We start from the raw sequence: 15,455 nt of genomic DNA on the forward strand, positions 1-15,455 counted from the left end.
CATGAGTAATTCCCGATAAATCTGGTAAATTTCAAGTTTCATAGATTGCAAATTAATTTAATTCGTTGATTTAAATTCGGATTTTTGGCTAAAACATCATAATAATTAAGATTTCTATCAATAGTTTAAATAATGATTTGAATTTTTACAGATAAGACTACTTCAGCAGAGGTTAAAGGACCTACTGATGACAATTCCGGTAAATAATCTAATTTTTTGAGATTTAAAAATAATTTTATTGATTCATTACTTTTCCAGTAATTTATTATCAACAAGTAATTATTAATAAAAGTTGTCGCTTATATTGCTTGAGAAATTGCAAATAAATCAATAACAAATCTGGTGAATAAATCAATAAAAAATTTTGACATGTATTGATTGCAAAAGAATTCAATCAAATGATTGAAATTTTTATACTTAGTTATAATTTAATAATAATTTTAATTTTTACAGATAAAATTGCTCATCCAAATATTAATACGTCTAAAAGATATTTAGCTAACGCAGAGGATATTAAAAAAAGCCAGCGTAAATTGCGTAATTTGCAAAAAATGCACCGTAAGCTCGAGAGGAAACTGGAAAATAATAATAAAGCCCAAAACTCAGTTGGAAGTTTCCTCAAAATACATGAAACTAATAGAAATGAGGACTCAGAAGAGGTCGTTGAAGTGGAGCAATCGGAGGAACTACTTGAGGGGGCAAAAGAGGAGTTAAGCGAACAAGATGGGCTAGAAACCGACCTTCGAATAAAACTTTTAGAAAAATATGAAGAAAAAAAGAAGCTCTACAAAGTTAGAGCAATCCAACAAAGAATGTTGAAAGAATCGGATCGGAAAGTGCGTGATTTTTTAAAGGCCGAAAAAGAAGCTGAGGAATAAAGATTAAGAGAGAAATGGGAGCGAGACGAAGCGAAAAAAAAGCGGGAAAACCACGAAAGAATTGAAAAACACCGGCAAGAAGAAGAACTTCTCAAATCACCAGTCCGAAACTCGGAATCGTATAGCCACCATCAATGTAGATAACGTAGATTTAGCGGCGAAAATAATTTTCGGATCCAAAGATCTCGACGCCGTAGATCTGGCTCACGCGAGTATCAACAAAATCAATACGAAGGAGACAGAGAATATCGGCAAAGAGAAAATAGAAATCGGAGGTCTCCAAGTCCACCATATCAACAAGATCTACGTAAACGATACAGAGCATATTGGCAAAGATAAAATTGGAATCGGAGATCTCGTACTCCAGAGCCTGAGTCAAGTTATTGTTGCGATAATTATAACAAAAAAAGAGGTGGATGCTGTCGACAATACGGATCTAAAGTTGAATCCCACGATAGTAATCGTCACTCATGTTGTTATACTAACTGTAAGTAACTTTTTACCGTTTACAATTAACAAAACTAAATTTTAAAATTAATTAATGATATAATTTCATTTCTAGGTTGTGGCAGCAACGAAATTAAAAAAAAATGAGCAAGAGCTGCGGCTTTTAGAGAATATCGAGACGCGAGTTATCATTCACATACATTTCATAGGCTTCATTAAATGATAGTTTATAACTGAGTTAATATTTTTTAAAAAATTCATTAGCTTTATTGGAACGTTTTTTTTTATTTTTTTTTTTCTATTTCTAAATATTAATACTGATTGAAGCGATTCTTAGGAGTAATTCCCAGCGGCCATATTACCTTTATTCCTATTACACTTCATATTAGATCATATTGGCTTACATACTCTACTTTATTCCCTTTTTTCAACAAGTCTTCATTAAAGATTGACTTACCCAGTGTTTTATTAGTACCTTGACTACATCCTGATTTTTAGTTTTCTCGCCCACAACGCCCTGCTAATAACTACTAATGTTTATTTAACGTTTAACTTCTAATAATTTGTTATACCGTAGCCTAGGATTTTATTTTTATTCTAGATGTTCGAGTTGATCTTCAGCACTCTTCACACGCTTATATTCTGTTCAAAATTTCCGTTGCTTTGCTACTTAAACTTTTTACCCAAATTATCCGCTCTACTTGGAAGTTATTATTATTTTTTTAAATATGTTAAATTGTCATTAATATTATTTGTAATCTCGATCTTTGGTTTATTCTTTTACCATTTTATAAAAAAATATTAATAAATAAAATAAAAGTTGTAGCAAATTTTTGACGTCGATTTATTGTGCATGAATTCACCTATTTTGTCTTGCAAGTTAATAATTGGAAAGCATTTTATAAACAATTCTATGATAGCAAATATTAGTAATTCAGCCTTTCTTAAAAATCTCACCAAAAAATTTTTTTCTTCATTTCAGCTTTTTTCATTTGTAAAAAATGAAAAAAAACAAGTGATTAACTGAAAATTTTAAAAAAGTAATTACTCTTATTAAAATAATTTTTCGTAAATTTATGTTTTCGCGCCATCGATACGATTGGTTGACAGACAGAGAAACGGGAATCACTCCTTGTCCATCTTGGAATTAAGCAGGATTTTATAGCGGGATCAATTAGTGACTAACCTCTCAATTGATAACGTGATCTATCTAATAGAGACGCTAACATTTTGTTACAAAGAAAAATAATAGTATAAAATTAATTTAATTATTTAGTTTTTAATTTAAGTATTCAGTTTTTTAGACGTTTTTTGAAAAATCGCATTGAAATTCATTACAGGAAGTATTTTTGATATTGATTTCTAAAATTATATCTCAGGTAAATTTTCCAACAGTCTGACATACATATGAAAGTTAGAAATCAAATTTTTAATATAATTATTAATGATTGTTCAGCTAAAAAAATGGCAAAATCGACAAAAGACTCTGCTAAATTCGTTAAAGCTCTCGTTGATGTTGTTATAGCAAAAAATATGAACCTAAGCCATTACAACCTAATTATAATTGAACACCTTAATAATGCATATCTCATCTTAATGTCTCCTGGATCGATTATTTATGAGGTGAGATTTTTTATTTTAAAATCTGATATTGATTTGACATATGTAGAGCGTAATGAAAAGTTTTTGATAAATTTTTTTTTTACTTAACAAATGCCATAAAGATAAATCTGTCTTTACGTCGACAATTTTTGAAGTTATCTAATAGAAAGGTACTAAATATTCATTCAATTAATTTTATGTAAAATTTCTTGAATAATCAGAACAATTTTTCATTTCAATTTTTTTATCTCATCTCAAAAGTAAAGGTTGTAATGTTTTTGTCAGTAGTTCATAAATCTATATTTAGAATGAAAATTAATTCAGCAAATATTTGATAATTTAAAGAATTTTTATAATAAATAGATAAATAAATAATGGAAAAAAAAAAAAATTGACATGTAGAAATTTGATAAAATAAAAAATGCAATTTTTTTAAAATGATATTTTCGAAGGAATTCATTTGTTGGAAAAAATTAAAAAAAATTGTGAAGTGACAGCTGAATTCAATGTCATGTCTTTAGAATAATATTATGAGAATCCCGTTTAAATTGAACTCTTGGGAATTTTTTTGGTTTTTGAGTAAAACTTACTTTCAATAGAATGAAAGTTTTTTGAGTTTATTATTGGCCATTTTTGAGCGTAATTCATCGATAAAATCCTAAAAGTCCAGCATAAAATTAATTTCATTCTCTACTAAATTAATGTGTAGAAAATGAATTCGGCTTATTTTTAAATAAAATTCGTAAAAAACTATTACTATTATTAATTTTTGTAAGAAAATCATGGGAATGTTAGAATGATTTCACATTGAAAGTTACAATAAATATTAGCTAGAATATTCACATGGATAAAAGTTACGTGACAATTTCAAATGGAATTTAGAGTCTGGGCAAGTCAGAACAATACTCTAATTAAATTTCAAGTCAAGATCTAAAAATGTAATTCGATCAAGCGCCTAGCGGAGTGGGCGAGTAATAGAAAATCCGAACAAAAACAGTTTCACTGTAAAAAAATTGCGCCACGTCCACGTTCATAAGACTATTAAGAAAAAAAAAATTTTTTTTTTTCGTTACAAAAAGATATAAAATAGAAAAATTAAAAAATCCAAGTAACCGATATGATTGTATATGATTTTCGGAAATTAAAAAAAATTTTGTTGTAAATTTAAAAATTAAAAAAAAAATTTTGGAACGTATTTAGTGTGCGTGGTAGCGAAATATTTTACTTTTAATGAAATTCGTAAAATCTATTTACTAGAACTTTAAAAAAAGTGAAATACACAATTACGCACACTAAGTACGTTCCAAAATTTTTTTCTTAATTTTTAAATTTACAACAAAATTTTTTTTAATTTTCGAAAATCATATACAATCATATCAGTTACTTGGATTTTTTAATTTTTCTATTTTATATCTTTTTGTAAAGAGAAAAAAAATTTTTTTTTCTTAATAGTCTTATGAACGTGGACTTGGCGCGATTTTTTTCACAGTGAAACTGTTTTTGTTCGGATTTCAGTAATTTTGTAATTATAATAAAAATTTGCAATTGGTACCAACGTAAATCTCAAGTTGGGTGCATTTTTTATAGCAAACTATCCCCTTGAAGCTACAGTTTATGTAAAAATAATTGCAGCGCACCCTGGCGGGTGTAGATGCAAGCTGTGAAATTTATATTTTTAAGGCTATTTTAGGAAGGTACCCCCCACTTTTTTTAAAAGTAAAATGGCGTCGCCTGGTGGCCAGTCCGGGTACTAAAAAAGTCCCTAGCACGTGAAAATTTTCTAAATTAAATAAAAAATATAAATAATTATTGAATATAAAAAAAATGAATACTAAAAATAATTAAAAAAATTGCTTTATATTTTAAAATAAAAAAAAATATATAACATTGACAGAATTATTTAAATCAACGATAAGCAGTTGTGGTGACCTTGAACTGTCAATGCTGTATTTATTTTTATATTCCCTGGTGGAAATATTTTCCGCTAGAAGTCAGATTAATTCTCGCAGCATTCTGAAAAAAAATTCTAGAAGAATAAATAAGTCAGAAAAATTCTGAAAAATTCTGAAAAAGTATAAGAATACATTTTTAAGATTTATATGGCATTTTAAAGACTGCATTATTAAACGTTTTTGGACTCTTCTGGAAGACTTTTTCAGAATTTCTCAGAGATTTTGTACATATGCAGTAGAATCTAGAATAATAATTTTTCAGATTATTTCAGAATTAATCAGTAATTTTTAAAAGTATTTATATTCTCGGAACATAATTAACTGTGACTTTTTGATATTTAATGCTTCTCTTCAGCAATATAAAAATTGGGAAAAAGGAATGTTATTGGTTAAAAAATTTAATTATACCGGTTTTATTTATATTTCTATATTTTATTCGAGATTTTATCTTTTAACTCGCTTTTGTACTTTGAAAATTCACAAGCTGTCTTTATAAAATAACTATAAAAGAACGACTATCAATACAATATATAAGTTAAAAATATTTAGTTACTTAAGTTTATAAGATTTTGCTAAGCATATTGTTAATTGTTAGATAAAAACTTTCTTCACCAATATAATAATTACTTTATCATCTATAAAATATTTTTACTTCTACGTATAGTTAAATAGTTCAAGAGATGAAAATAACTACAATCTTATACATAAGTGGAGACGAAAATGAGCTGAGTAAATTAAAACATTTTTTTCTCAAAGAGAACATTGGAAATGTTAATATGTTATTTAAAAATGACAACAAATAATATTGTTAAAACTTCAGCCCATGAGATTGATATTAAAAGGTAAATCATCGCTATTCTGAACTTTTTGTTACTGAACTAATTATTGTCTCATATCTCTTACAACATCGTAGTAAACAAAATTAATGAGAGTACATTAATTACAGAAAATAAAATTCTCTACGTGAAAAGTCAACTGGGAATTAATTTTTAGATAAAACATTTTCTGAAGAACATCCTTTAGACCTTGGTATAATTTTAAGATTTTATTTTAATGTTTAGAATTCTTTAGTTTACGTAACAATCAGTAAATAGAAGTTAATTAATTTTCTCTAAGGAAATTAAATGCTCTATGAAAAATTTTCTTAGCGTTTTTTAACTTTATTAATTTCTTAAGAAAATCCTCAAAGTCATAGTTAGTACGAAATTTTGTATGTTTTCGCTGTAAATTGATCTTTTAGATTTCAATTGAGAAAATTGAAATCTTTTTAGAAATGATTATTTTTATTTTACTAAGAAGATTGCGAATGAATTTCAAAATATTTCAAAATAAACAGCTTTGTAGTGTAAACTAATTTTCCTTTTGTTTCAAAAAATTAAATTTACAGTGAAATCAAAACGATTTTTAATTTAAGTATTTTCTTAAAGAATGAATAAAGCCAAAACCATTAAGAAAATTTTTATGTAGAGCGTTGACTTAAAAAATTCCAAAGGTTTAACAATTAAATTTTTTCGACAATTCAAGTTTTGAGGCAGTTCATCAGGATAAATAATATCAGATAAAAAATTTCTGATTGATCTTTTTGCATACCATTCAATTGTCATTAAAATGTTCACGTTAATTCTGTTTACTACAATGATTTCGGAAATAAGAGACAAAAACTAGTTAAATAGAAGAAATTCAAAATTGCGATGATTGAAATTTTAATATCAATATTACGGGCTCAAGTTCTTATGATAATTTTTGTCGTCATTCAAAAAAGTTGATTTTTAGTTTAGTTTAATGATGACAATTCTGTTAGTCAGGATTAGCTACTTTTTATCGCACTAGTAATGGATCGTCCCAAATATGTATTGATTCTATTCCGCTCCACGGTCTCCATGTCGGCGGATAAATTTCTTTGTTTTAAAAATTTCTTGTATTGCTTTTTCCAACACTAGCTTCTTCGCTGGTGTCAATGGTAATTTTCTTGCATTTCTTTTGCCTACTTTGACAGCTCGGAGGGCTAAATTTTCATATCCCCATATCGCATGGGACATTATAGTTATAAATTTCGAGGGCCTATACTCTCTAAAAGCCTCGGTATATGCAAGGATAGAAATAAATATCTGCCTTCCGATGTAGACTTGATCAATTAAGTCGTCTTCTTCGTCATCGATTTGGTTCCCTCGTTCTCGTCGTTCTCGTTCTCGCCGTTCTCGTTCTCGTTGTTCTCGGTTTCGCTGTTGTTGGTCTCGCTGCTCTTGTTCTCGTCGTTCTCGTTCTTGTTGTTGTCGTTCCTGTTGTTCTTGTTTTTGCTGTTCTCGTTCTAGTTCTTCTCGTTCTCGTTGTGCTCTTTTTAGTAGTTTTCGTCTTTGGTGTAGTTCCATTAATTGCCGTTGTCGTTCTTCCTCTTCAAATATTTGTTGCTGTTCTCGTTCTCGTTGTAGATGTTGGTCATGAGAATCATACCTTTGTTTTTCTATTATTGCATTTAATTTCCTATTTTGCTCAATTAATTCCTTCATGCTCCAGTTTGCTTCTTTGTTTTGTACTTTCTAATAACAATGTGTTATTTTCAGAATTACAGTTTTATTCTTTTCGTAAATTTTATTATCTTTATGCTGCAATATGTCATATTGTTCAGAATTAATTGATAACTTACCTCGTCACTACGATCAGTTACATTTCTCAGATTTATGTTATTATGAATTCTCGGTGGAACCTGCATAATATAAGAGTTAATTAGAAAAATTATTTATACACTATATTAATAAATAATGAATTACATTTTCAGTAAAAAATTTGTGAAACGTTTAGCTTTAATTTTCATGACTAAGCAATATCGTTTTACAATTTTCCTACAAAATTAAATTATAATATATAGAAATAGTTATCACGAAAAAATTTACGATCAACTGTGTATTTTTTCACTATTGAAACACGCGTGATAAACAGAGCACATTAATTGGGATTGCTGTAATACAAATTATGAGCAAACATATGCATTGAATTTTACTATAAAAGCAGCTTTTTAAAAAATCGAATAATTTTTACAGTATTTAATGACAAAGATAAGCTGAAAATTTTTTGGTCATTAAAATAAACGAACTAATCATTATGCTCAACTGTGATACTATTATGTATCACTAAGTCAAAGAATAATTTTTTTTTTTTTTCAAAATTGTGAAATTTAACATAGCAATTGTCAACTGAAATACCTGCTTTCTTAAATAGGAGCTGTTGATATTGATAATTAAAGTTGAATTGAGTTGAAACATTTTTTATTTTCATCTTGCACAAGATGGCAACAAATATTTCTCAAAATTTAAATTTTCAATCTGGTCATTTTCAGAACTTATTGATTAAATCAACAAAATTTGTTAAAAGAGATTAGAAGTTCTCTACATTATATTTATTTTCAATTTTTGATAAATTTTCTTTTCAAAAGATATTTTAAGTTCAGGTTGGTCTTATTCTAAGTTTAAAATTTTTCCATTATCTTTTAAAAAAATTATCATTATTATTATTTTTGAAAAAAAATTCTCTGCTTATTTAAAATATTTTATCATTTTTATTTTATAAAATAAAAGACAACTGAATTTGCGAAACTTATATTATTAATAACTTGGTCTAGACTTCGCACTAATTTGTTTATAATTACATGAATGATATTGGAAAACAAGAAAAAATTGTAAAATCAACAAGTCTAGTATTAATATGATTAAATTATTTAGAAAAGCGATTCTATTAAAAAATATATATACATTTGTCCGTTACTTCGAATTTCTGATAACTTCTTATCAAGTCGGTTAATGTCAACATTTTTTTTTAATTATACAAAAAAAAACTGTACTTTTTCATTCATTTCATGTACATAGTGCAGAGTACTCTTAAAAATTAAAAATTACAAATGTTTTTATAATCGTCTTTATAAGAAGCAGACTGAATGTGAATGGTAAAATTATTGACAATGTTTGTACCATTGACCACCCTGTCGTCTTTTATTTGGAGGCTGAATATTAATATAAAAATTTCAAAATAAATATTTCTTAACTTTAATATTCGAATATCATTCTAAAGTTCAGAACAATTACACAACGTTGTCTTCGAGAAATTACTAAATTGATAAATCAATCAAGTTAAAAATTAGTTAGGTGAATTATGACAGTGCATAAAAATATATTTTTGTTTTTTTTATTCTATAATTGTAGTCTTCCATACGAATAACTTTCTTGTAGCATTTTTTTTAGTCATACTTTTTGTCCGTTATTATTTGTCTCCAAGATGGTCAATACACGGGTAATGACTAGCTTACACTGATAGAAGGATTTGTTTATAGCTAAAAATATTTGTTAATATTTAACAAATCATTTATTAGGGACGACTTTTTAGTCCTTAACAAATATTTCTTAGTATTTAAAAGATTTTTAATATTTAATAAATGAATATCAGATTTATTAAATACAAACAAATTATTTTAAATACTAAGAAATATTTGTTTAATACTAAAAGTCGTCTCTAATAAATGATTTGTTAAATATTAACAAATATTTTAACCATAAACAAATCCTTCTATTAGCGTAATAGAGGAACCTGCTAGGTAGACAGACAGCACATTAGGATTTTAAGCTAATTTTACTTATTTACATATTGCTTATTAATGTTTTTCGTAATTTTTTTTTTTTTTTTAATTATAAATTTAGGTCATAACGGTATAATTATTTTGTTTCTGAATTAATTTATTTTTGTTACAAATATTGACTTAACTTGAAAAAAATATTTCTTAACTGGTCAGCACAGAGGTCTTTTTCCTTCTATTGAAAAGTTAAAAATTGATTTTATTAAAAGTAATGATGTCATCAACTGTTTAACAGTATACAGTTATGTTATTTAAAAATCTATTACTTTGCAAGTTTTCATTATTTACATTGAAAGATAGAGCATAGATTCAAAAGTTTTTCTATTCATTGAATTTTGATGTTCTTTTAAAGCGATGAGAAATTTTGACTAAGGTAAAATGACAATATTAGTAACAGGGACCTCATTACTGACTTTAACATTAATTTTGCAACTTTCTTAATGAATTAAATTATTAATTTCTATTATGACTACTTTATTTATAATCTTTGAAACCTCTAGACCACAAAAATGTTTAATTTTAATTTCAAGTGCTACATTTTTAAAAAATAAGAAAAAATGTCAGTAATCAGTCTTTTACAGCGGCGACTAATAGGTTCTTTTACTCTATTTTAATAGTAATTTTAAATAAAATTTAATTAAAAATGCCAATCTTATATATTTTTAATTCTCAATTGAATAAATTATTGAAATAGCAAATTTATTGAGCAGGCGCAAAGTATCCCTTTTATAGAGTATTCAATTTTATATCAAAATATGTATTTGCATCTATTGCTCAATTGTTTGTTAAACAATGGTTATAAAACTTCATAACTCGAGAATATTTCTTCACATATGCTTTCAATGTAAAATGTAAAATTGTTATAACTGACCATCACATGACAATAACTCATTATTTTTGAAAAATCAAGAAAATGTAATTGACAACAACATTATATTTCAAGAAAAAATTCAATTCGAATTTCGATTTTCTTTGCCTAACCAGAATTTTCTTTAAAATATTATAATATGCTCATGAAGATAAAAGTCAGACGTTAATAAATAAACCGTTAATAATTTCAAAGTCTTGAAAGCTCATTGCTGAAAAAGATTCATTGTTAAAAATCTAGAACTTCTAAATCTCAATAATTATTATTACAAAAATATTGTATTTATTATTTTTTTTTTTCTATTATCAGATTTAAAATTTAAATGACAGTTTTCAATGAATTTCATTCGTATTACTATTATGCATAAAATAAATCGAAAATTTTAAGATAGTGAGATAATTTTTTATTTATTATATTTTGAGTTTCCATTATGAGATTTTAGTTATATTTATTATTAATAATTGATATACTGCCATATTGTAATTTTTCTTACCTGGTCTGTCGCGTCACCTTCCAGATTTTTGGATTAATCTGTACTTGGGTATCAAATAAATCTTCATCCGAAGTTTCTCTATCATTTTCATTTCCCACACTTGTTTCATTTTGATCATGACTTCCAGCATGTTCAATGACAACATTAACGATTCTTTTGCCATTTTCACGTTCATTTTCGGTATTATTATCATCATATTCATCAACTTCTTCATGACTACCGTCATTTTCTTCTTCAACCCTTTCATGAACCTCTCCGTTAAAATTATCGTCTTCCTTTCTCTGTTCTTCGTATTTTGTCAATATGTCATGACTCGTTATTTTTTCGCTTGTATTTGATTTTTACCTTTGGCCTAATAAAATGAAAAATAAAAGTTGCAGTTGTTATGATTTAAAAAAAAAAAAGAAATTTGAATTTTTTTATTTTGTAGTAAGTATTTACCTTTCTTTTTCTCATAACTAAATCTATTGAGTCATCACTGTCATCGGATTTTTCTTCAAGTGAGGATGGATGTGGTTTAGGTCGTCGTGATCTTAACCGCGGATTGTTGATTTCTTCTATAGAATCTATAATTTAATATCTTGATTAGACTTATCCTCAAAATAGTTTGAAAAAATTATTTTTTAAATTGATAAAAATTTGATTAAGGTAAAAGCCCCAGAAGCTGCTCATGTACCAGTACATGTTCACTCCATGTATTTGTATATCTATATTTGAGAATATAGATATACAAATACATCAAGTGAGCATGTACTGGTACATGAGCAGCTACTAGGGCTCTGACCTTACTCAACATTAAATTTTTGCAATATTTAGATGCATAATTCTTCATACATTTAACTGAAAATTTTGCAAAAATTACAATTTTTTTTTCTAATGCAAACATAACGTAACCGAAAAATTTTTTTTTTTCATATTTTAAATATAATAAGTATCTGCAGGTGTCCATTTTCATAAACCTGTTAGAAATAAAAACATTTTTAATGTAAATTATAGAAATTTTTTTCTTTCGATGTACGAAAATTGTTATTCATTTTTAATATGAATCTGTTTGCTCTCTTACGTTCGTTTTTAATTTAAGTTGCAATAATAAAAGTTATTTCAAAAATTTCTTAGATCGATAATATATTTAATTACTCTTCAAACTTAATAGTTCTTGAACTTTTTCTTAATCATCTTTTTAGTCCGAAATTAATTCCATTGTCAAAAATAAGATATTGTTTAATTTTATAACATTGTAAGACAGTTACTTTTACTGCTTTTATATTCAGAAACTTTTATATGCAAATTTATTGTTATCATTTTTAAAATAAAATTTTAATCTATTTTTTCAATATAAAAATCTTTTAATGTAGAATTTTAGCAATTTTTAATTTTCATTGGCCTTGCCAAATCTACACATTATGTCAGTTTTGATAGTTACGATTTTCACTATAATTTTTCATTAATGAACTTAACACTAAAAAGTTTTTGCTCTGCACGATACGAGATCGCTACTGTCACGATCCACACTTTACTATCTAGAGGAGAGTGAGTTTAGGAAAACTATGCTAACGGTAGCAATAATACGTTTCGTGAATGGCACCGAATAGATCGTGATGGTCACTATCCAGATTGCTACTTGTAGCCTCTACGGATTGTATCGGTGACGGATCTTACTATACAGTAGATAGTGCCGAGCAGAAAACTTTTTTCAGTGTACACAAATAAAAATAATTTAAAAATCAAATAGTTTTACAATTCTACATCTTGTATATTATGTTAATTATTTTACATTACCCTGATTAAAAAGTATTGACACAAAGGAAAAAGTATTGAAAAAGAATTGGTTTTCTAGTCAATTCAATTTTTTCAATACTTTTTTCCTTGTCTCAATACTTTTTTATTCAGGGTAACTGAATAATCATGTTTTATTTTCAATTACCATTATTTTGAATAAAATTATAAATTCGAATGATAACTGAAAATTTTCCAATTTCTTCACATTTTTCAATTTTTATTTTTTCAATTCAAATAATTAAAAATTGATGAATTATTAAAAATAAAAAATTTAATCATCCTTCAAAATTTTATCTATATAACGTTAACTGTTGTACATAAAACAATAAACCTTAAAAATTTTTAATTCAATGATTAATTTTAAATTGATAAAAAATTAAAATATTTATGTCACAGAAATTAACTAATATCTTAAGAATTTTTGACGCATAAAAACCAAATTATTCTGATAAACAATGTCTTAAAAATTACTTAAAAAGAGAACAATGAATAAGTTCGAATTTATAACGAATAATTTTTATCATAATTGATTACACGAAAGAAAATTATTAAAATTTTAGCTTCATAAACTTTCGATGAAAAAATATTTGTGTTTTAATACTTACTTGCGGTTTTTAATATTAAACATTTTTCAGATTTTCCTAATTGCTTTAAAAGATACACTTTATTTTTGTTGTTTGAGTATATTTTTCGAAATTTTCTATAAACTGAGTTTCTACAATCCATTTTTGCTTAGTCGAGAGTATTTCTATTTCAGCAAATTTCCACATATTGATGCGTTCGATACGATAGTCACCGAAGAAATAAAAATACCGCCTACGGTTGTATGAAGACCAAACTAAAAGTTTGTTGTTCGGCTAGTTTTAAGTGTGTTTTTGTGTAGGCATGCGTCGCACCACTACCAGCGCCGGCGGACGAATATACACGACGTACATCAGCACATTGTCAGCGTGTATGTGAGACATTTATGCATCACTACACCGAAAATCATATGTATGCGTACCTAAGATATACTCGCTGCGTGTATAGATATCCAGCGTAGTTATATGTCTGTTTACTATAACAAAATGATGGCTACGATTTTTCGCGGTTCTTTCTAGACGCCTTAAGATTTTATTTCTTCAAGTCTTAAATAATTTTTAATGTTGAATGGTGAAATAAGTGATGATGCATACTTCAACACACCATTTTTCAATTTTATTTAAAAAATCAATTAGTTTCAGAATAATGTTTTTAGAAATTGTGCTTTTAATTTTCAAATTTTTTCTATGTGCAATTCTTGATTTTAATATTTTCTTTATAACTTTATTTATGATAAAAAAAATAAATAGTCAGATGTCTTCCGTTTTTATATTCATATTTGTCGTTCGTAAAATGTAAGTAATGAACCTTATATCGAAATCAATTGAAAATCGATAAATATTTATTTCCATTATAAATAAATGTTTATAGTTCTTGATACAAGTAAATTTACTTGTTAAATTAATTTAACAAAACTTGTTTCATTGGTATCAGCACCTCATGTCGTGTAGTAAGAATAGTCCGAAGTGCATATATTTGCAGAAAGTGATTTTTGATGCCATTGTTAATAAATTCTGTGACGTAATCAAATCAAGTATTTGAATTGAAATAAAATTAACTCAAGTAACGATTGCGCAAGGTATATAGTAATTAATGAAAATAGATATTTTTAATATCATTGGAATCATAATCTTTTAAAAATACTTTTACATCGGTATGCCTTTAAATTTTTACAAAGATTTCCAAAAACTGTAGCCTTGAAGTAATTTACTATATAGAAATATACTACTTGCAGTCTAGACTATATAATCCTTTTATCTATTATACATACACTTAGCCAAAAGATCGACAAATAGGTTTCCATTTTATTTTTTTTACATATGTATGTGTGTATGTGAATGTACGTTTGACATATTACTATTGAGTAGTATAAAAGTATCACAGTAAGTCGAGTCGCGTTATGAACCCGGCTTGTTGTCTTTTCTTTTAACCAGACTCGCGTTAATAAGAGAGACACTAAGAGGGCTCATAACGCGACTCGAATGTATAAAATTTAAATAGCAATTATAAAATAGTCTTTCATTAATATCACAAAAATTGTTATATTTTCCAAATCCATATTTCTTAAATTTTTAAAAATTATCAAATTTAATTATCAATTAAAAACAGTGTATTAATTTTATACAATTTTTGTTTATCTTTTATTAAATTTTTGTACATAAAGTTCGTTATATTTGAAAATGTATCATCAATACTTCAAAGCAGCAGTATTTATTTTCACAGTACTTGGGCTGTAAATAATAAAGAACAAGAGAGCGTAAATGTCAAAATAAATATATTCTGTTGAGGTGATAATATTACAAGTTTATCAATTACGATCTCTGTCAGTTGATATTTAAGTGATACATATTTAAAAGATTAGTTTTAACGATTAAACTTTCATTTTGTAAGTCACTATTATTATAAGCTATTGAATTTTTTCATAGGTTGAAGTTTTATTATAAAAAATAATTGTAGTATTAATTTCAATGATGAAAAAGAATATCTCTGTAAACCTGTGGAACAGTTACGGTACCGAAAATTTTCTTCATTTGTTTTAAAGAAATACGAGCAGTTTAGTAGGTGCGAATAGACGAGGACTGTTAGGCGGCGGAGGGAAAACAATTGTTACTTGTTTTCTCCTATTGTATAGATATATACATAACATTAGCTGTTGGCAGTATTTCTTTATCTTTGAATTATAGTATTTTAATTTGTCGGGGAAAGTATCAATTTTCTATTCTGACAAACATTT

At 26.5% G+C, this 15,455-nt stretch overlaps 1 protein-coding gene and 1 long non-coding RNA gene across 2 annotated transcripts; both read right to left on the minus strand.

Moving 5' to 3' along the window:
• Nucleotides 1–6,677: 6,677 nt before the first annotated feature.
• On the minus strand, nt 6,678–7,386 carry LOC123270168 (nucleoporin GLE1-like). Its single transcript, XM_044736109.1, has one exon. It carries the CDS (start codon nt 7,384–7,386, stop codon nt 6,739–6,741), a length of 648 nt encoding a protein of 215 aa, XP_044592044.1. The 3' UTR covers nt 6,678–6,738.
• A 136-nt stretch (nt 7,387–7,522) lies between these two features.
• Nucleotides 7,523–13,796, minus strand: LOC123270999. Its single transcript, XR_006510751.1, has 4 exons — nt 13,246–13,796; nt 11,303–11,427; nt 10,862–11,213; nt 7,523–7,583 (listed from the first exon to the last, which is right to left on the minus strand). It is a non-coding gene; the product is annotated as an uncharacterized LOC123270999 (long non-coding RNA).
• Nucleotides 13,797–15,455: the final 1,659 nt, after the last annotated feature.

This window comes from Cotesia glomerata, linkage group LG8 (genome assembly GCF_020080835.1).
Source record: "Cotesia glomerata isolate CgM1 linkage group LG8, MPM_Cglom_v2.3, whole genome shotgun sequence".
Taxonomy (NCBI): Eukaryota; Metazoa; Arthropoda; class Insecta; order Hymenoptera; family Braconidae; genus Cotesia; species Cotesia glomerata.